Below are 23,648 nucleotides of genomic sequence, written 5' to 3' on the forward strand. Positions count from 1 at the left end.
TAAAAAAATAATTTAACAATTCCATCACTAATCATCTCCCACACTATCATCAAAACAAACACACTTTTACTTAATACTCTTACTAACAATCCACACCTACTCCGCCAAACAAACGTAACCTAAATTTAATGTCTTACACTCTCGTTAAGGTCTATTTTGAAAAGCAAATTAAAAGTAGACAAAATGTCACATAACACAATGCAACTGATATACATGACCACCCATCCCCCTCCCGGAAAACTGGGAAAAAGAAAAGTAAAAGGTGGAAAGAAAAGAAAAGAACAATGGCATCTCAATAATGTAATTGCAATTAGATTATAACTTGACGAAATTAGATTATAACATGACGAATATTTGCTTAATTCATAATGTTATTTATTTAATTTTTTTTTTTTGGAGATAACAAACTTTTACATCAAATGAATATTCAGAAACAATTTGATATTTTGTAAAAGTTTACAATCTCCTTGTCCAATGGATTTTCACCACCATACATGCACCAAAAATACTATAATTTACATCTGGTGTAGCACAACAAATCCCATATTTCTCACATTCAAATTGGGACCTACTGTAGATTTCCTCACTGTCAAGTGAACATCTTCATTTTCCATCCGACTCCTCCTTGCTCATCGGCCAAGTTTGCGTGTCAAGTTTCTGTTTCAAAGATCACTATTCAGTCTTCAATCATCAATTCAGAAAAAATAAATAAATGAAGATAGAGCACATTGATACATTTCTAGTATAGCCATCAAAGTATCCAATTCAAAAAATTAAATCTATTCAAGGTTGTCTGCAAGTAGCAAGAATATATGCCACAACTCAGCTGTGGTCTTTCAAAATATTGAAGAATTTGTTAGGATCAAAGACACCCAGAAAACTTATCTCACACACACAGAGAACACAATATTTACGTGGTTCGGCCCAATGCCTACATCCACGGACAGAAATGAGAATTATCACTAAAATGGAGCAAAAATACAATTACAGAGGAGGAGATGAAACTCACTCAACTCACAGCTCTCACTCTCCAATTTCTGATGGTTCTCACTTATATTCTACTCTCCTCTCAACCTCTATTTATACATATCATGAGGGAAGGTAGCTGGACAGCAATGGTGAGTGGATTGGTTAGTGGGGAGGTGCCACTCCCACTCTCTCTAAAGTGGTCTCCAACCACCCCACTCTCTCTAAGGTGGGTTAGCCACTCACATGGGATGATAATAACATAGCCAACAAATCACCCCCTCAACCCATGTGAGGTGATAAACTGCACACACTGCTGCTAATCTTGTCACGCCCAAATTTCAACAGAATCTTCATCTCCTCATTGAGACGCTACATCCCCTGAAACTAGAGATAATACACCAGAGATACAAGAAGAGGAGGGAATCCTACATCCTCAACTCAACTCATACCACTCTCTGATTTGGAGAGAGCCTCTGCTCCTATCTCCCTCAGATCTCTTCTACGCTTCCTGTCTCGGATGTCTTCACTTGCTATGCTTGAACTTGCGCAACCAAGATATCTTGACACCCCCTGATTGGATGTCCTGCACCCCCTGCTCGGGATACCCTTGCATTACCGTGCAACTCCTTGCATGATGAACACGGGAGCAACTAGAAAACTTCAGAGTGTGACACATCAACATCCTCAATTTTCCTTGCTCGGAGCTTATTTCTGAACAACCAGCCTTTGCTTTCTGCACTTTAGAACAACTTCCCAGCGATCTCATACGCCCGTTGTCTGTGCTGCAATCCCTGATGTTCGGTTCAGTCTCACTTGTACGTCCGTACTGATGTTTGACAGTTAGCCCTTCTGCCAAGACAACTTCCATCGGTCTGTACAAGTTATCACTATGCAACTCCGTGCATAATGCTCGCACCCCCTTATTGGAGTGCATTGCAACGCTCACTTTGCGACTCGAGATTTCATCCCTCCTTTCCATGCATCTTTTGAGAGGTTGCAAAATGTCTCTAACACGGAAGCAAAAGAAACTCTCTTCTTCACTGGCATAGTCTCTACAGACTTGGTTTCTTTGCTCTGAACTTTCTTCAAGATTGGCTTCACTGGCTCAGCTCTGTGCACCTTTGAACTGCCTCCTTGCGTTCCCGTGTACCGTTTTCGCCATTCCTGATGAAAGCCTTGCTCAATCATACGCTTTGGTTGCGTATGTTCTCTCTTTGTACCCTTCGACTGGCATTTGACAACACTCATTTTGTCAAAACTTCTCCTTCCAGTCTGTACAATTTGTTGCACAATTTGCCTTGCAACAATTCTTTATCACCTCTGTGTACATGAAGAACCCCGCCACTAGATGAGAAACAATTTCCTTTTAGATATAGCATACTCAGGGAGATTAGATTCCTCCGTACTCCTGGCACATGTCGGACCTCAGATAAAATTACTTTTCTTCCATCCTTAGTAAGGAATCGCACTGTCCCTATGCCGACAACTCTGTTCACTGTGTTGTTGGCCATCCGGATAATGCTACCGCTGACTCTTCGGTAAGTGGAGAAAAGCTTCCTATCCACACATATGTGGAACGTACACCCTGAATCCAAAATCCAGCAGGGTGTTTCCAACTCTGACGAGATTGTAAGCATCACCTCTTCATCGTCAGAGGAATGCACTGCAACTGCTGTAGTTGAGGGACCTCTGTGTCCCTTAGCCTTCTCTTTGGCTTGTCTGTCCGCCTTCTTCTCCGGGCAATCTCTTATTACGTGATCCTCTTGATCACAGTAAAAACACCTCCTCGTGTTGTCCTATCTGGACTGTGAACGCCCTCTGCTTTTACTTCCTCTACCTCTGCCCCTTTCTCTATCTCTGCCTCTACTTTCTGTGACAAGGGCATGGGACTGCTCTCCTTCCATCTCTTTCTTCCTTGCCTCCTCGTTGAATAAGGCGTCTGTGACCATCCCCATGGTCAACTTCCCTTCGGGTGCAGAATTACTGAGAGAAACCACCAACGTCTCCCAGCTGTCTGGTAAGGAACTAAGTAATAATAATGCTTGCATCTCATCCTCCAACTCCATTTTGATTGATGCAAGTTGGTTCACAAGGCTGTGGAATTCACTGGTGTGTTTAGCAACAGACACACCATTCTTCAGCTTCAGGTTTATAATCCTTCTCATTATCAAGGCTTTGTTCCTTGCGGTCTTGGACTGGTACATGCCCTCCAATTTCATCCATAGGGCATAGGCGTCTGTCTCTTGGGCAACATGGTGGAACACACTGTGGTCAATCCACTGTCTGATTTGATCGACAGTCTTCCGGTTGATTTTTATCCAGTCCCCATCCTTGTCTCCATCTGGTTTGACCCCCTTTAGCGCTATAGGGTCAAACAAATCTCTACAATACAGGACGTCCTCCATCTGCGGCTTCCATATCGCATAATTAGAAGCGTTCAACCGAATCATCGGCCCTGAAGCTGATGTGGATTCCTCCATCATCCAGAAAGTAATCTCTGTTTGAAAAACAGGCTTTGCTGTGAAGTCCGGACTGCTCAAATTAGCCGGAAAAGCACTTCGGATTGCCAAAATAAAAACTGCAAATTTTTGAAAGCTTATTTGCAAAATCTGACCATACGGATGCGTCCGAAATATTCCAAATAGTTGGAAAGCACTATTGGATCACCCAAATCGGACCTCAAATGGCTTAGATGAAGCCAAAACAATTTAAACGGTTCAGATCGGCAGAATCTGGTGCGCCTGCAAAGCACCAGATTACTCCTCCGGTTCTACTGACGTCAGGATGACATCAGCGGCTTGGCTCGGTCAGCGGCTGAAGACTCGGCTGGGCTGAAGACGTCGGCTGGTGCGCGCGCGTGCGGCGCGTGTTGCGCGTGAAATCACGCGTCGTCTTCCTCTGTCCGCGCGTGGGGCGCGTGGGTGAGATTGGGATCACGCGCCGGTGCCTGAATGGCGCGTGGAGGCGCGTGTCGCGACTGATATTCACGCGCCAACTTCCTGGGGCGCGTGAGGGCGCGTTCAGCCTCCGTTGGGTGTCTTCTTTATATTTCTGGACTCCTCTCGTCGAGCCCTTGCTCCTAGTATGCTCAAAAACTGATTTCGAGCAATACGATTTCTGGGCAGTTTCGAACAACACGCTGTTTTTGTTCCGAAACGCCACTAACGAGGCTCTGATACCACTTATTAGGATCAAAGACACCCAGAAAACTTATCTCACACACACAGAGAACACAATATTTACGTGGTTCGGCCCAATGCCTACATCCACGGACAGAAATGAGAATTATCACTAAAATGGAGCAAAAATACAATTACAGAGGAGGAGATGAAACTCACTCAACTCACAGCTCTCACTCTCCAATTTCTGATGGTTCTCACTTATATTCTACTCTCCTCTCAACCTCTATTTATACATATCATGAGGGAAGGTAGCTGGACAGCAATGGTGAGTGGATTGGTTAGTGGGGAGGTGCCACTCCCACTCTCTCTAAAGTGGTCTCCAACCACCCCACTCTCTCTAAGGTGGGTTAGCCACTCACATGGGATGATAATAACATAGCCAACAGAATTTTCCCAGATATGTGGCCTAGATACGATAAAGCGTTACTGAGAAATTAATTATGCTACTAAAGGCATGTCATGACCATTGTTCTATTCTGGGATGCATTAAACACTAAACAAAATTAGTCTGCTTTTCATGTTACTAATTTAAATAGGGCATACCATAGTATCTACAATAAATATTGGCACTACCAAGATAACGAATAACAATCTTTAAAAACGCTTTCCTATGACAAAATCTGATTTTGTACGTGGTTTCACAAAAGAAGGTATGTGCCTTAAAATGCCCTGAACTCGGGATGATATAAATTCCTCTTGTGCAAAATCCATGAAGTGGGATCAATTATAGTTAGATAGAACAAAACCCCACAAAATTGTATCATTTAGTCCTTTCCTGATTGCACCAGGGTTTATGGCAAGTTCAAGTTCTAATTTTCAAATAGAAGGCTTATCTGATCCAACAGGAGATTCATATGTAGGACAAAAATAGAATGCATTCGCATACTTAAGGTATAACTAGACTAACCAACCTTGGAAACCCAAATTTTAGGCCAATAGGGCAACTCAGTAAGTCAGTTACGTAAAAATCACGGCACTGCTTAATTTTGGCAAGTTCTTTATCCAAGAGAAGCAATGTTCACAATGTCACATCACATTGCTTGTCATTAACAAACTAAGATTCATCTAAAAACATAAAGGGGAAAAGAGAACAAATGAGTGGACAATTTGCTAGTGGGTGTATAACTAATGCACCAGATCCTAGAAGAGTTTGTGTGTGTTCACCCTATGAGAAAGTACATAACAATATAAGCAAGGTTTTCCATTTTCCATTTACTTATCCAAATGGACAAATTAAAGCATAATCACATATACTCCACCCAAAAAGTGGGAAATAAAACAGTGAACAACTAAAGCTGATGTTTCTTACTGTAATTGTGTTGGTTTATTGCGAATAGGGCTCAACAACTGTAGAATCTAGGTGAGCAGCCCTAGCTGGTCATCTGAAGAGAGTTTTTGAAATGTTGATGTACTTTAAAGGAGTGATTATCTTTCATTCAAGTAATATATAATAGATTCTTGGATTTACACGGCTACATTTTTAGTAAATACATGGACAGAGATTCTGCATTGAAGTCAAAAATCCCTAGATTTACTTTAAGGCCATGTTTGTTTGGATGGACATGAGCTTGGGATTGGACTAATAGTCCAATAAAATTATTAATCCAATGTTTGGTTAAACAATTGAAGTACGGATTAATTATTTTAAACTTGACTATTAGTTAAGATAGGATACATAATCCAATAGATTGGTAGTCCTAAGACTATTAGTCATGGGAATACTAATCCAGTCCGCCCAAACAAACATGGCCTAAGTTCAAGAGATAATACCGCAAGCAGAGTTTGTTCAAGTCTATTACCAAAGCCCCAATATGGAGATCTACTATCACCAACTTGTACGCCGTCATAACTGGATTATGCTGATCCTGAAAATATCAACAACATAAAAGGGCTCAAGATTTACATTTTCAAGAGATAATACCGCAAGCGGAGTTTGTTCAAGTCTATTACCAAAGCCCCGATATGGAGCATCTATTATCACCAACTTGAACGCTGTCATAACTGGATTATGCTGATCCTGTAAATATCATCAACATAAAAGGGCTCAATAAATCTCATGTCATTTTTTGTATTTGATAAGTAATAAATCTCAAGTCAAATTTGTGTGATGATTAAAGAGAATGCAAATAAGAGGGTGCATCTCTGCAAGGAAAGGAACATTCAGTACGTCAGCAATCCGCTAATAGGCAATAATGCAACGCAAGTGCAACTCATGTGGGTTAAATAAGGTAGGTATGCTATATGCAACCTTATGTTACACGATTTAGTGGCTAAATGTTTTTTAATTATTTTCTTGTTCAAGCCTCTCTTATGATGGATTAAGAGGTACAGGGCAAATTGCAATTAGAAAATAGAAGTGCTTCATAGAGAAGGGAAAGAAGGTGAACTAATGAAAGCAACTCCAATGGAAGTTGCTAAAATGGCCATGCCAAAGCCATTTTTTGGCATTTATACTCTAATTGTGTAAATGACATTTTTTGGCACAACCACCATTATCTCTTTTCAACCACCATTCTTTATTCTAATCTATAAATAATGACAGTTGACAAAATGGTGGTTGGAAAAAGAGAATGGTAATTATGCAAAAAAATGACATTTGCACCATTTGATCATGAATGTTTGCTACAGTGTAAAAATGCCATTCTTTTGCATTTATGCTCCAATTAAGCATGTCAATGTTTTGGCACAACTACATTACCACTTTTAACCACCATTATTCAACCACCATTCTTTATTCTAATTTATAAAGAATAATGGTTAGAGAATGGTAGTTGGAAAGAGACAATGACAATTGTGCCAAAAAAAAGGAATTGCACCATTTGATTAGGAATGCCAAAACATGGTTTTTGCATGCCATTTAGCACCTTCCATAGGACATGCTTTGATGATGTGGCAAGTTTGACAATTTTTAATTTTTGTGCCAAAACTGGCACAAGATTTAAGAGTTAGCATTGCCAAATTTTGGTAGGAGATATGGCAGCAATGGTTATCAAAATCACAATCTAGATTGTAGGATAGTACAACCCTGGAATCCTAAATAGTCAAAAAGAGAGAAAAGAGACAGAAAAGAAGAAGATTGAATAGATTATCCAAAACCTGCTTCGCAGCTGTCGATTTGTGACTTTTCACTTTATTTTTTATATGCATCATCCTTATTTGTATTTTGTTCTTATTTTTAATAGAAAGTAAAATCCCTTGAACCGATCCTACAATTCAATCCACGAGACCCTTTCCCTTTCAATAATATTACTATTTTAGCTACCATATTAATTGTCATCCAGCACTATGCCAACTACCTTATTTATTGTGGTCAGCTATCACATGTTTCACAACACTCCCCCTTAGATGACCACACACAAAACCCGATCACAAACAAAGTATGCATTTAACTATGGTGGTACATCCATCTCTTAGCAATTTGTGAAGCAAATGTTGAATGCTATTTCTTCAAACCACTCTGAAATATTTGCAATCCATGAAGCCAACAGAGAATGTATTTGGTTAATATTTATAATATAAAATATTTGGGAAAAGTGTGCAATGTCCGCACTCAAAGATCTCCCGACAATACTGTTTAAAGATAATGTTGCGTGTATCACACAAATCAAAGAAGGCTATATCAAAGGTGATCGAACTAAGCATATTTTTTCAAAGTTCTTTAATGCTCATAAACTCTAGAAGTGCAGAGATATTAATGTTGAATAAATACAGTCAAGTAAAAATTTAACAAATTTATTCACGAAAACACTACCTCTGGCAACATTCAAGAAGAGGGTACATCTCATTAGAATGCATCGACTCAAAAATCAATTATGCAACATGAGGGGAAGTTAATATATTAAAGATTGTACTCCTTTTTCTTCGACTAAGGTTTTTTTTCCATGGGATTTTCCCTAGCAAGGTTTTAACGAGGCAATCTAGACATATGCAATATCACTCCATAGAACACAAAAATAATGTACTCTTTTTCCTTCGCCTAAGGTTTTCGTCCCACTGGATTTTTCTTTGACAAGGTTTTCACGAGGCATATTCTTTGTGTGTGTTCATCCAAGGGAAACTGTTGTGAAATATGTGATGGCTAACCACAATGAATAAGGTAGATAAAATAATATTGACCACAATTAATATAATAGTTGAAATAGTATCATTTATTGCACCTTTACTTTTTCTACCTATAAAATCAGAAGAGTTCTTCCCCTTCGGACACAATTATGTAAGGAGATGAAAAGAAAAGGAGAAAAAGAAAGATGGAAAAGAGATAGCAGAGACCAGAGAAAGAGAGAAAAGGTAAAAAATTATACCGAAATGTATAGTTAAATTATTAAATAATAACATAACTAGATCTTGAAGAACCAAACAAGAATTTATGAACTTTTTTTTTTTCTTTCTATATTTGCTTTACAATTTATTACTTTATTTGCTTTTAACAACATTTCTGGTGTTTGATGCTAAAGCCAAAATTTGGGATGCTATAGTGCCAAAACACTATAATTTGGCAATATTGTTCCAATGGTGCAAATATCATTTCTTCTTTTTTTCTCCAAATATGTCGAATGAAATGCTATTTGTGAGTCCTATCATAAGAAAGGTGGAGAGAGGTTCATCTTCAAATTTTGCTATTTGGCAAGAGGAATAGCAGACCATTGGAGGTGATTGTTGGAGAAGTCTTGCCAAATTTTGACATTAGCTAATGTTTTAGCACACCACTGGACATGTTCATCTTCAATGGTTAGGGCCAAAATAGTACAAAGCCAAATTGGCATGCTACAATGCCAAAAAATGTCATAATTTGACAATGTTGCTCTAAAGGTACAAATGCCGTTTCTTCTCATTTTTTTTCATAAAAAGTCAAATGTAAGTAACCATTTGTGGGCCCCATCATGATTCATGAGAGAGATAGAAGAGGTCTTGCCAAACTTTTTGCTAAAATTGGCATGATGTTTGGCATTGCTATAATTAGGCATGGAAGATTGCAGCCCACTGGAGATTGAATTTGGAAGAGTTGTTGCCATTTTGACATGAAGGCTTTTCAACCGCTTCCCCTCGAGAGTTCACATCATCTACACGCTTAAGCAGTGCAGTACTTTGTGACCCACTCTCACTCTCACTCCTCTCCACAAAGCAAAGAGCAAGCTGCAACTTCTATAGCACACCATTGGAAAGCAAGTTCATAAGTGAAGGAAGGACAGAGGAGGTAGGCCTTGCTACAGAAAGAAAACTTGTCCTACCCCTTGGTTCTATGAAACAATGAATGCATGAGGGAAAGGAAAGAAAAATCTTAAGAAAGTAAGCCATTCCCAAGCATTGTCTTTTCCCTTCCCATGTTACAAATCAAACTTAGTATAATGACAAAACTTCCGCAATAGAAACAAAGGAGGAACATGCAAGTTAAGAGCGAAATCTTAGGGATCCCTTAAAGTAGAAAACTTCAAGAGAGCTCAATGAGAATTCTCTGCATTCAAGAAAAAAGGGGGTGTCGGTTTTATTTTAATTTCTTTCCTTTTGGGAGAGTGAGGAGGTGAAGGAGAGAGTAGTTTTAGAGTATAGGATGCACTCTCCCCACCATAAAGAATTTCGTTGGAGTCCCATCATTGTGGAAAGAAGATGATTCTTCTCATACTAAAAACAGAATTCTCTCACCAAAAGATTGTATTAATAATTAAATTTTTAGTTTCTCTTTTCTTGGTTTTATACTCCTAATTATAACTGAATCAGATTGAGAAGGAAAAAAAAAAGACAATGTCAATAACTTGACCCGAGGGAGCATATTTTCACTAATGATTCAAAATTGCAAAATGTACAACCAAGTTATGGGCTAGTTCTTAAGAACACTAAAAGAAATCTTTTAAATTAAGGAACTTTTTTGGGGTGGACAGTGTACAAAGAACCTCAAGCTTGCACCAACAACTGCGATAGGGGTTTTAAGAGTGGATCAATAATTTGAGCACTCACCTGTCAAACTGAAGGTTCTTCAGAGAGCAATAGAGCTGAAGGCTTCTACTACATGACCAATACAACATGCCAGTGTTATTAAAGGCGCTAGGTGCACTAAAGCGCTAGACGCACTAAGGCGCCAAGGTCTTCTGGGGCCTAGGCCCAAGGTGCAAGGCGAGGCGCACCTTGTACCCAAAAAAATATATATAATTTAATATAAGTAAATAATTTAAGATTCAACATAAACAACATGAAATGTTAAACATTTAGTGTTCTTCGGAGATTAGGAATTAGGGCTAATTTTTTTTTCTACCATTGATTTGAGATTGAATGCCCAATGTATTGGCATTTGTAATAAGAGTAAAGATCTTCTATAGCTTCACCATACTAAATCAATGGTCAGATTTTGAACAAAACCAATTAAAACAACAATAAAAAAAGCCCTCAAGACCCAAGCCTTGGGCCTTATTGTGCCTTAGACCAATCATGCGTCAAAGTCGCCATGCCTGGAACACTACAAGGCGCAAGCCTTGGGATTGAATGGGACTTGGGCCTAGGTGCACACCTAGGCGTGCCTTATCGAAGTCGCCTAGCCTGGAACACTACAAGGCGCAAACCTTAAACCTGGATAAGACTTGGGACTAGGCACACGCCTAGGCACACCTTTAATAACACTACAGCATGCAGATAAGGATAGAGGGAGGGGGGGAACAGTACTTGACACTAGAATCTTGAAGATAATGTAAAACGATCCAGATTATTCAAGAAATCAAATTCAACAATAACCTTGTTGCTGCCTTCATGGGTTTTTCATAAATTTCACCATGAATTTTATTCAAATTAGAATGTTATATATTGAATACAAGATAGGGAAGGTTTAGAATAATTTGTTCCTTATCATTGCAAAAATAGTTGGTTAAGCAATAAATAGCTGCAAATCTTCTATAGTCTGTCTAAAAACAGACTTTGTCTAATCTAATGGAGTCCCTTTGTTCTTGATCTCTAGGATTGGGCTGTTGTTTGCCATCCCTAGTGCTAGGAGCTTTGTGCTTTTGTTTTGTTCTTTCTCATCCTTTAGATGACGACTTCTTGTCCACTTTCTCTCTCTTTTTTAATAAAATTTTGTTGACGCTCAAAAAAAAAAAAAAATTACCATACTTCGTCTAATCTAATCCATAATGTCAATTAAAACACCTGACAATGGGTCGCAGCTTTTCAAACAAATACAAGGATCATGCTTCAAAAAAATCATCCTAAATTATTTAAGACCTAGAGCAGAATTCCCCCAAGTTGCACAGTCAATAATCAATTTAAAGCTATCAGGAAAACATTACAACGTATTTAGTTAAGATAAGAAGACATGAAAGTTCCACAAAAATTCTGCAAATAGCTAGATCAATAATGTAATTACTAACTACAGTATTATCAAATCAATGGAAGGGCAACCTGCCATCCCTGTAAGAGTGGACCACGACCAGTCTTTTCTGATTTGAATTTGGACAGATTGACATTGCTAGTTCCAATCTCTATTATCAAAATTTTACGATTCACAATTTTTGCAAAATCGATACGAATCTATAGGTGAATCTATTTTGGAAGTGAGTGTCTAGTGAATCGCACGATTCACAATCGATTCATGATTCAATTTACTTTTTACGATTCAAGCAATTTTTGAAATTATTGTGTCCGACATTTTCGACTCTTTTTTTCTCCATCTTTCTAGTGAAAATGACATAATACAACTTCTAAAAGCGTTTAATACTAAAATGACCAACATATATACATGGTTTGTTGTTATTTTAGTGATCATTGAGTTTTTTGATAGGATTCGATCAGATTCAGTCAGACCCAACATATTTTTAACCTTTCTTCTCATTTTTTTTTTCCTCTTAAAAAATCATAATATATTTCTAAAGATGTTTAAGATTAAAATTACACTATGAATTATCTATTGCTATTTTATTAAATTGAATATTACATGTGTGAAGTCAATTATACCTTTTAAAATGTTTTAGGCTTTAAAATACAAGATTCTAAATAATTTTTTCTTATTATTTGCTTACTGTTACTTAGAAAAGTATATATGCTTATTGTTCAAATATCAATATTATTGTTAATTATTGTTACTTTGAAAATTAATAGTTTTTCTATTTGGTTATTATCTTTATTAAGAATGGTTGATAAGAAATATTTAAAAAAAAAAAAAAACAGTAAGATGGTGATCTTACATAAGAACCTTTGTTAAATTCTTACCTATTAAACTACGTGATTATTATTCAAAATAATATTTTCATTGATTTAAGTCTAAATATTTCACATTCATAAGATATATTTAATATCTAAATATAATATCTAAATATGTAGATATATGTTTTTTAAGTAATTTAGAAAAAGTGACCGAACCTTCACGATTCACGATTCGATTCGCAATTCGGTACGAGGCCATTTCGATTCACGATACGAATCCCAATTTGACAACTATGGCTCCAATTATGTAACTCCAACAGTCCCTTGCTGATGAAGCAATGTCAATAACTTCTACTTGCAAAGACCATGAACCTAGGAGTTGAAATTCTCCATTAGAGGTTAGAAAAAAAATAAAAATAAAAAATTAATAAGTTGAAATTGACATAAGGTTCGATCTCGAACAAGTTTTGAACGAGAGCTGAACGCAATCAAATTCAAATAGTTTAATTTTTTTATAGTGTATATAAACTTACCAAGTAAAGTAATAAGTTGTACAAGAAAGTAAATTTTTCTTTGAACATCAGGAAACCGTAGTGCCTCATTTTCATCTCATCTCACAACAAATGAACAATTGACAAAACAATAAGAATGATTGTAGGAAAATTGGAAACATGTATGTATGAAAAAACAATCATGTGCTATATAGGACAACATGAATACAAATGTTAATACAAAAAAAGTAAAACTTCATACAGGAGGCTTTACCATGATTCTTGATTAATTCATTTTGTTACTATGAAAATGTGAAAGTACCTAAAACAGTATATAACATTTAAAGAGTAACCAAAAATATAAAATAAAATATTAAAGTAGTACAAAATGAACTAAGGTTGAACCCAATCTCTTGGTTCATGTTCAAAAAAAATCTCTTGCTTGGTTCCATTTTCTGCTACTGTTTTATCCTCGCGGCTTTGCTCTGGACTCCACCTAGTGATCGTGCTTTCTTCAACACTATAACTCTCCAAACACGATGGAGAACCAGCACCAACACCATTTTTATCAATGCAAAGAACTAACAATGTCTTTGCAACACTGCCACAAAGTCGAAGTGTGCACTGAAAATCAGACCAAACCCTCAATCGACCATTTGCATTGCCATCTCCTCCTGATAAAACAAGCACAGCATATTCAGAATGCACTAGAGCTGGATGGTGACGGTAGGCAATGAAGTCCACACCATACTGAGGTCCCGATCTCACTACCCAATTTCTTGTACGAAGATGAGAATAAGCCTTGAATAAATCAGGGAACGTTTCTCTCTTGGATTTCATGTAATTCCATAGCTCATCATCATTTTTGGTACACTCATCGTAACTGACAATCTTCAGACATTTTAGATTGTAGCACAGGTAAAAGGCTTCCTCCATACCCAGCTGAAACCACTGCTTATCCTTCTGGGCTGTGATAATGGGTCGACCAAAACATGAACGATTGAGAAGTGCAGTTTGTTCTGTTTCCACTTCAAGAAGTACACTGCATCCTGAGAGTAGCCCATGAGAATCCGATTGGATAAGAGAAGACTTAAGTTGAGAAACTATCTTGGACATGGGATCGGCAAGTGCTTTACCTTCTGATCCCTTTCCTTTCCACCGTGGGCCCATTAAATCCTTCAAGAAATAATAGCAACCTATTAACAAATATTATTTCCAACCTTAAAGTATCCTATCTGAGGCCTCGTTTGGGAACAGGCTAATTTAGTAATTTTTTGGCTATTTGGCTAAAATATGAGCTAAAAAAAACTAGTATGTTTGGGATGACTTTTTGGCTTTTTACGAAAAGATGTGCAAAAAGTAGAGAGAAAAGAGAATCTTTGACTTTTTGGTATGAGTTGTTGGCTTTTTGGCTAATTTAGTAACTTTTTGACTTTTTGGCTAAAAAGTTCGGTTGCCAAACGAGGCCTGAGAAAATGATAAATAGTAGAAATTGATCAAGGCCAAACAAGTTTCAATAACATTGAAATAGATTAAATGTTCATCCAGCCAACAGCCAGAGAAGTCACAGCTGCTGTACATACATACATCTCAATGGTTTCAAAGCACGTCTTCAAAGATGAAATTTATCAAATACATAATACTGCAAGCACGATTTTCAAATGTTCTGAAATTCTACATGCGTAGCAAACCATGAGCTTGCTTTTCCATCTGTTCTTTAGAACCAATACCATATATAATTCCTCCAAGATTAAATCTGATACGTGTACATAATTAAAAGTTCTCTATTTTAATCAATAAAAAATGAAAGATGTCTCGCTTACATATGATTGAACTTTTTTTGAGAACTATTCAATTCAACTGCTAAGTTTCTTTTTCTTTTTTTCCCCTCTCCCCAAATAGGCATAATGAATATTTTCAAGCTTTGTCAAAAAATATCCACGAAACCAAGGCACATCCAAAAAACATGATTTTCCAAAGGATATTCAAAAACTATAAATAGAGCCTCAAAGTGTATTTAACCAATGATTAAAATAATGTGCCCAATGCCCAATTTATCAACTCCCATGGGGCACATTAAGCTGCATTCATAAAAGGTAATCTTTCCATTGTGTTTTGGAAAAGCATATGAAAGCACCTTATTTTCTCCTTCATATACCTACTTGAACTTTTTAAATACGTTCCTAGTGTGCACGTTATACCGTGAACATATAAAACCCTATCTTCATTCTTTATTTTTTGTTATCAATCCTTCTGGAAAAATATAAAATTGCAGGGAAATGAAAGCGAAATGAAAGTACAAAGATATTTAGGAAGCAAAATCAAAACCTAAACAACTAGTTTAGGTTTGAGTCACGAGAATCATCCACTCTACAAAATGGTGGGGGTAAGGTTGCCTACATACTGCCTCTCTGAGGCGCCGCTGTCAACAGGAGTCTTGTGCATAGGGGTACAAGCAAGAAAATGATTTAACGAAGCCATAGCCAAGGAAGCACAAACAAAGGAACACCATAAACAAGACCTTGAAATTAACAGAGGTACAATCTAGTAACTGCAAACAAAGGAACACGGCTAAGAGAAAACATGGGGAAGAACAAGCCCCATACAAAACAAAATCAAGTTTGGATACATTGAAGACAATACATGTATAAGCATAACAGTGATTATTATTAAAAAAAAAAACTCCACCACCTATGACACATAGGAATGGCAACGGGCCGGGGCGGGGATTACAATCCCCGTCCCTGATCCCCGAATGTGAAAAACTCCCTATCCCCATCCCCAATCCCCAGCGGGGAACCCATCACCCCCCCCCCCCCCCCAAAAAATCCCCAGCCCCTAACGGGGATTGGGTTTCCCCGACCCCGAAAAATCCCCGACCTTTTTTTTTTTTTTTTTTTTTTCCGAGGCAGATGGAAGACAAAGAAAAGTATAAAGGATGAAAGCTAAATATTAAGTAGGTCAACTCTACCAATTGAAAAGATATATTCACATAGATGCTTGAAAACCCAATTTACAGTCTGTAAAGCTAAAAACTTTTTTTTTGACACTGTAAAGCTGAAAACCCAATTTGCAGTCCCACTATCCAATGAAGCACGTTCAAGAAAAACACAAGATTTCTTATAACCAATTTCTCAAACTAAGAACCATGAGATGGCATCAAAACATCATGTTAGGTACATGTTGATGTCCACCAAACCAATTTCTCAAGCTAAGAACCACCAAACCAATATCAAAATGAAAATTTGTATGAAGGATATATCAAAATTTGTAAATTACAAGTAGTTATAAATCTTTATTCAATATAAACAACTAACACATATACAAATCAATTATATCTCCATTGAAGAAACTTTAAGTCTTTATCACAACTAACACATATACAAATCAATTATATCTCAGAAACAACTATCGATCTGAAAGCAGAACAACTATACATATTATATCTCAGAAACAACCAAAATACATAGATCCGAAACAAAATCAAGCAAATCGCAACATATATACCGTAAAAATCAAATGGTATGTACAAAAAAGGATGAAGAAGAGTGAGAGAGAGAGAGAGAGAGAGAGAGAGAGAGAGAGAGAAGCACAATTATGGAGACACCTTGTTCACCAGCGGCGATGCCTTGTTCTGGCCTCGATCGTTGCAGATCTGAGTTCACTTTCGCCAAGATCAGAGGAGGGAGATCGGCGATGATAGGAGGGACAGGAGGACAACGGAGGAGGAGGGAGAGGAGGACAGGAAGGGAGATCGGTGGTAATAGGAGGGCTTTAGAGATATATATATATATATAGAGAGAGAGAGAGAGAGGGGCGGTCAATCTGCTTGTGTGTGTGTGAGGTTGTGTAATTGTGTTTTGGGGTTTAGTTTATATATATATAAAGAGAGGAGTATAATCGTAATTTCACATTGGGGGAAATGGGAACGGAGACAGGGCCGGGGTCGGGGCTGGGGAACGTATTACCGTCTCCGGTCCGAAATTTGTCAGGGATTCATTTTCGAATACCATCCCTGGCCCATCGGGGGTATTTTTCGAGAAAAAATCATTCTAATCGGGATCGGAGAGCCAGGTCCCCGTTGGGTCGGGTTCAAATTGCCATCCCTAATGACACACACGGTTCATTTCAACCAGAATAAGAATAAGAAGATTTCTACAGTCGTGATTGTGTTTAAGGTCACTCTATGCAAAACCCAACACTTCAACTTCATATGCCAACACAACTCACACAGGAATTTCATCAAACAGCTTGTGAACATATCACTTACCAAACACCCACTTATCCACACAAGAAAAACTGGTTCATAGTTCACATCATTCATGCTTTTCTGAATCAAATAAAAACTATAATCGCCGAAATTTTTCAAAAAGAAAAAAGAAGCAATTGGTATTAAAGAATTTGGGATTCGGAGAACTTTCTAGGATTGGCACTCAGGAACCCAAGAACGAACCAGCAAACAGCAACAAAGATTAAGTGATCTTAGAGAAAGAGAGTGGTTAGGAGGCCTTTGTAGAGATAGAAAACGATGATTGAAGCAAACCCACTTAAATTCAAGAAAGTAACACCCAATAACTAACTCAACTTTGTGTTTGCCCAAAAACAAAAATACAAATAAATTCAACAGAATTAATACCCAATTCGAGAAATTGGGTTTCAGATTAATAAAAAAATACATCACAAAGAAAAGGGGCCAAAACAAGAATCACTCAACAGAGATAGAATTATAAAAAAATAAAAAATAAAAAAACCCAATAAAGTCAAACAGAGATACACATGATCAAGGTTCTAAAAAGCAGTTGCGGTCGCCGTAACGGTGGCGGTGACGCGGTTGCGGTTGCGGGATGTAAAGGCCGTAGGGTAACGGTTGCGGTGACCGGAACCGTGAATTTTTTTATTTTTCGCACAATTTGAAAAAAACTTACCGATACGCATATTTTTTTTCCATGATCATATTTATTGGATAAAAAATAAATATTGATCAATTTTTGTAAATTTTTAAGTATGATCTAATATATTTCATATTTTTAAATCGCTATAAACTGAGTTTTTTACATTTTATTTTAATAATTAATGACTTTATATTTTATAAAAAATCAATCACTAACTATTATATATATATACATATTTTAACCAAGGCAAATAGATAATGACCACACTTATTATTATTATTATTATTATTATTATTATTATTATTATTAAACAATATATAGATAGACATACACAAACAAAATGGTTTAGTGATAGCAGCTGAATAAAATAGCATAGGTCTTATAGTTTCAACAAATCAATAGCATGTTTTTCATCTTCCCTCTTCTCTCTCTATCTCTCTCTCTCTCTCTCTATCTCTTGCTCCTCCATTTTCTCTCTTTATCTTCCATCTTCTCTCTATCCTTCTTCCCCCACTTTCAGCTTTTTTTTTTTGTGTTTTTTCGAAAGAAACAGTTTGGAACCGTTACGTAACGGTGCGTAACAGGCCGTTACGACCGCTACGGCTGCCGCTACAGCCTACACACCTGTGAATCTCAATCACACTACAAAAGCGGCCGTAACGGGTGGCGGTAACCACCAAAACCGTTACGTAACGGCGTTACGTAACGGTTGCGGCCGCTTTTTAAAACCTTGCACATGATGTATATGAGTGGAGAGATGTGTGATACCCAAATAAAGGAAAACAAGAATGCCAGGAGGAGGATGAAGCTAGAGAAAGGAGAAATCTATTTCCACACACCAACTTATCTATGTGCGCATCATTTCTCAGTCTACACTTATTGATTTGGTTATAGGTTATTGTTCTCATTCCACATACTTGATAATCCAATTATACCCTAACTTGTATCTTTGTACACACACCACCTACGCGTCTGGATACTGTAGAGCGAAACCCTAAAGTGATCCACTGAAGTGAAATGATGGTGGCCACTGTCCCACTTGAAGAACCAAGGGTTGAGATCAATACCTCACCAAAACGAAAAAGACAATTCAAAAAAAAAAAAACTCCCTCTTCGTTTCGGACGTGATCAAAAAGTGAGAGAGAGAGAGAGAGAGTAGTATGGAGAGAGTGGAAAAAAAATATTTTGCTTCGTTACATTTTTATATCAATTACCTTTACACTGTGTTTGGATCTTAGATTTGTGAAGACAAAGGTAACTTCTACATGTTTAATACCTTGTAGAGGGTATTTTTTTTATATCCCCAAGAGAGATTAGGATTTGTTGACCTTGTGCTCTTTTCTCATTCTTCCTCAAACTTGTATACACTTTATTCACTTATTTTTTCAATAGATTCAATTGTTTCATATATACATATTGTTTCAATGGATTCAGTTGTTTGATATATACATATCGGCTGATAAGATGTCTTTTTTACTTGCTTACAAATGCACATTAGCAATACCTTTTCCTTTTCTTGGAAGTCATATTTTCGTATTATGTTATCACACAGCAGATAGATAGACCTTCACATGCTCCACTTGCATAACTTGTTAAGACAAAAGTTTATCCGTTTTTGTAGTGAGAAATGATATGGGATGTGGATCCACTATAGGTCCCATACTAGCTTCAGGGGTTAGCATTCGTACTGTTGATTGCGGTATTGCTCAACTTTCCGTGCACATGTATTACATTTTGCTTCGTTACATTTTCATATCGAATACCTTGACACTGCATTTGGATCTTAGATTTGTGAAGACAAAAGTAAAGGGAAAAGTGAATAAAGTAAAAGTTACATTTTTCATCAACATTGCCTACAAGCACGAAGGTTTACATTTTTATTGACCTTTTTTTAAAAAAATATTTTTCAAGCACCCTCAGCATGGTCCTTGGCAAGCAAGAATAGGCAGAGTTGCAGGCACTAAAGACATGAGTTCATTTTTTAAATTTTCAAATTTGTTTTTTATTAGGGGGAAACATGCAATTAGATTTGAAAGAAATCATGTAAAACCCCCCAAATCAAAACTCTAATTTTTTACCCAAGAATAGATTTGAAATAAATCATGTAAAAAGTCCCAAATCAAAACCCTAGAATAGATTTGAAACAAATCGCGTAAGAATCTCTCAATCAACACATTCAACAATCTTATATTACCATTACCATTACCATTACCATTCAAAGAAAATCATAATTTTTTAAATCAAACCCTAACCTATGTCGAACTTTTTTGAATAATAGCTTCTTGAATCTGAACTCAACCACTCCTCATCGAGGGGGCAGAGCAGGGGGGCAACACGATAGGGCGGCGGCGACTTAGCCCGTCATCTTTCTCTCCTCTCTCTCTTTCTCTCTGCCTCTCACATCTGAAACGAAGAGGGAATTTTTTTTTTTTTTTTTTTTTTTTTTTTTTTGAATTGCCTCACCAAAACGACGTCTCATCTTGGTGATGTATTGATCTCAACCCTTGGTTCTTCAAGTGGGACAGGTGTCGTGCCACCATTACTTCACTCCACCAGATCGGCAGATTGACAGATTGGCGGATGAATACGAATCGATTTTGGCAGTTTACATTTTACAAATGTTCAACATAATAAAACCTGTCGTCTGGCTTTCCACACTATAGTCATATTTTCTGGTTGATTCCCTACTATGCATCTGGTTTTCCACAAATGAGAACCATCTCTACTTTTTGTGATCCCCTGTTTTTTATTTTATTTTAATTCTCATATTTCATGGCAAATAACATTCTTTCTAGTTAATGATTCTTGCTAATGCACTGACAGCTTCATGTGTAAAATTAAATATAAACATAACTGCCGCATACCTGTATCTGCAATAAGCCACCGGCAAGAATTATCAGCAAAACGTGCTAGTTTTTTGTTTGGCTTTACTCCAATAACTCTAAGACCTTCAGAGAAGTCCAAAATTCCTTGCTCAATCTGCAAGATTGAAAGTAAAAATGGATTTCAGATGTATATCATGAAAAATAAAATTAAATAAGTAGTATTTTGTCTCTATATGAATTTATAATAAAGAACAAAACTTGCAATGGACAGGCAATGGGCTAAGTTCAGATCAACATGGTTAGAAGGATGATCAAGTACCAAAACAGACATCCATGTATCAGTCTTTGTACAGAACTACATGTAGGTGATTATCTTTTATTCTGTATTGTGTTCCTTATGCATATCCATATGCCTGGATAATCTTCTTTTCCTAGACAGCACAAAAGCTACTCTGATATAGTTGACTGGATAATTTTCCTCCAATTTTAAATAGATAACTATAGTTATCAGACTCTTACTTGGTGGTATTGTTCCATTGCACCAATCATATAAAAAAAGGGGGCAACTTCAAGGATTAATGGCTTCTAACTACTAAGATTAGAATCTAAACATACACTTCATTTTAAGCGTGAAAAATAGCTTGATTCGGTCTTTCTAAAAATATATATATATATGATTCCCATCCACTTTAATGTAATTATAATGAATTCAATCTAAGGAAGATCAAAAAAATTTCCCAGGATATAGCATTTTCCCATGTCCTACCAATCCTAATACAATTAATGACAAATTAGAATTTTAAACTATGAAATCGAACTTAATTTCCTAAGCTAGCGGAGACCAAGCAGAGACATAGAACAACCAAAACATCAACAAACAAACAAACAAACAAAAAAGTGCATGGCGGGGAAACTACAAAAAACAAAAGTCCTGGAATCATTGAACAGAAACTATGAATATCAATATGAGAGAGAGAAAGGAGAAGAGAAGAGCAGAGAAGAGAACAATACCTTCGATCGCCACTGCCGCCGATCGTCGCTCGCGTCGACTAGTGCCACCGACGTGTTAGGGTTTGGGGGAGAGAGAGAGAGTGCCGAATAGTTAGGGTTTGGATTAGACTGAAATGAAAAGGGGCAGCGCAGGACGAAGAAAGTGGGGGGACTAGTTTCCTACATTAAAAAAAAGAGAAATGTTAGAGATCATGAAAATTTTGTCATGAAAAGAATCATGAAAAATTTGTGACTTTTAGATTACCTTGATTAGTGTGTGGTACTTTATTATAAGTGTAATCGAAAGGTCACAAATCTTTCATGATCATTTTCATGAAAGACTTTTCATGATACCTAGCATTACTGTAAAAAAAAATCCATTTCACCCAAACAAAAAACTTTCATCAATTAATCTTATATATTTTTAATTATCATTAAAAAAATATTTTTTTAATTTTTTTTAAAAACACTGCTACATCCCATCACTATCAGATTTTTGTTAGACGATTATCGAAGACTCACCAAAATATTCAACATCATCAGAAAGTCGTTTGAATATCACGAAAATTTGCCCGGGTATTGCCGAAATGTTTTAAATGTCACCAGAAGTTGTCGTAATGTCTAGATTGTTCGCTAAACGTCAATAATATCGAAAACTCACCGAAATGTCTAGAATATTACCAAAAAAATAAGAATAAACTAAGAAATTAAAATGAAAAAACATAACAAAATATGTTAAATATTGATAAACTAAAAGAAAGAAAAAAACTTAAGAACAACAAACAGTAACAATGAAAAAATATACATATGATTTTTAATTTTTGTAAAGTTTAAGCAAATAATTTTCAATATTGATCAAACTGAAAAGCAAGTTTTGAAACTGTAAAATGTTATAGTTGCAAAATATGATTCTATTAACTATTTATTCTTATTAATCAAACTGAAAAATATGTTATGAAACTATAAAATTTTACAGTTTTAAAGAAAGTTATGAAACTGTAAAATTTTACAGTTCTAAAAAATGATTCATTTCAACACTAAAAAAAACTGAAACTGTAAAATTTTACAATTTTCATCGCTTATAATTAAAACTGGAAAACAACTTGTTCAAAATTTGAAAATTTTCTCCATTATAACAAGAAAATAGAAATGTGTAGTACAGACAAAGTATTAAAACTGAAAGATTGAAGGAAAGAGACAAATATAGAGAAATACTTGTACTTTGACAATTATTTTTCGGTTTAGATCTAACCAAATCTAACGTAAATCTAACCAAATCTAACATAGATCTACATCAGATTTGAGTAGATCTACTCATCTTCCTCAATACTCATCTCTTTCGTTATCGGCGAGCACGAAGTAAGGAGTTAGTGCTCAGTGGTTCCCCGTGAATCCCAATCAACGGTGGTCGCAGGCCGCCAATGACTGTAGATTAGAAAGAGAAAGAAAGGAATGAAGGCGTAGGCGTGGTCGTAGTCATGGTTGTCACCACTGCCATTGATATCAGATAAAGAGAGATAAATAGAAGAAATAAGGTGTAGGGAAGAGATGAGAAGAAAAATAGATATAGGACTTTTGAGTCTATCTAAAAAGTTTTATGATTAAATATAATACACATTTTCCAAACAGGACTTGTGGGTAATTTGCCCAAGAAATTAAACAAAGAGCACTCATGTGGAACTGAGTTCGAGATAGCACGCCTATTAAGGCCTACATTGGCCCATAGTTCTATTCTATATACATCAAACCATTGAAAAAGACAGCGGAAAGGCTTTAGGAATTTTTATCAGCCATCCTAATAATTGAATCTATTACCCATTAAGTTTTTAAGTTTCTATCTCATACATTAAGAAGTACTGTTATATATTTTTTTATCCCAGTTTTGCCTCTGCTACCAGCTGGTAAAAATCTCTATTTAAATAATTCAAACACTTTCTAAATCTTGAATTATTTATAATATTTATTACTCATTAATTTTTTCAATTTGTATTAACTTCTCTCTTAATCATTTTTTCAAAACTCTTCTTCTTTCTCATCTCTCTCTCTCTCCCTATAAAATACCACCATCATAACTATGGCTATGGCCATCCACCCGCAACCACCATCGCCGTCCGTCACTAACCACCGCCACCTCCACTAGTACCACTACCACCACCATTGTTCACCAACCATCTCCAT

At 36.5% G+C, this 23,648-nt stretch overlaps 1 protein-coding gene across 4 annotated transcripts; it reads right to left on the reverse strand.

Annotated features, from left to right (window-relative positions):
- Nucleotides 1–356: 356 nt before the first annotated feature.
- On the reverse strand, nucleotides 357–21,667 carry LOC114294726 (tRNA-splicing endonuclease subunit Sen2-1). 4 transcript variants are annotated; one of them, XR_014350747.1, is made up of 6 exons: nucleotides 21,492–21,659; nucleotides 20,520–20,634; nucleotides 13,175–13,939; nucleotides 6,102–6,166; nucleotides 5,951–6,016; nucleotides 357–657 (listed from the first exon to the last, which is right to left on the reverse strand). XR_014350747.1 is itself a non-coding variant. In XM_028238882.2 (3 exons), the coding sequence occupies exon 3, from the start codon at nucleotides 13,931–13,933 to the stop codon at nucleotides 13,157–13,159; it is 777 nt and encodes a 258-aa protein (XP_028094683.2). In that variant the 5' UTR covers nucleotides 13,934–13,939; nucleotides 20,520–20,634; nucleotides 21,492–21,667; the 3' UTR covers nucleotides 12,951–13,156. The 4 variants fall into 4 exon arrangements, 2 of the variants coding, with proteins under 2 accessions (XP_028094683.2, XP_028094685.2); XR_014350746.1 differs by having other exon boundaries at nucleotides 613–657; nucleotides 5,922–6,016; XM_028238882.2 differs by lacking the exons at nucleotides 357–657; nucleotides 5,951–6,016; nucleotides 6,102–6,166 and having other exon boundaries at nucleotides 12,951–13,939; nucleotides 21,492–21,667.
- Nucleotides 21,668–23,648: the final 1,981 nt, after the last annotated feature.

This window comes from Camellia sinensis, chromosome 14, assembly GCF_055761805.1.
Source record: "Camellia sinensis isolate YWXY chromosome 14, ASM5576180v1, whole genome shotgun sequence".
Lineage (NCBI taxonomy): Eukaryota > Viridiplantae > Streptophyta > Magnoliopsida > Ericales > Theaceae > Camellia > Camellia sinensis.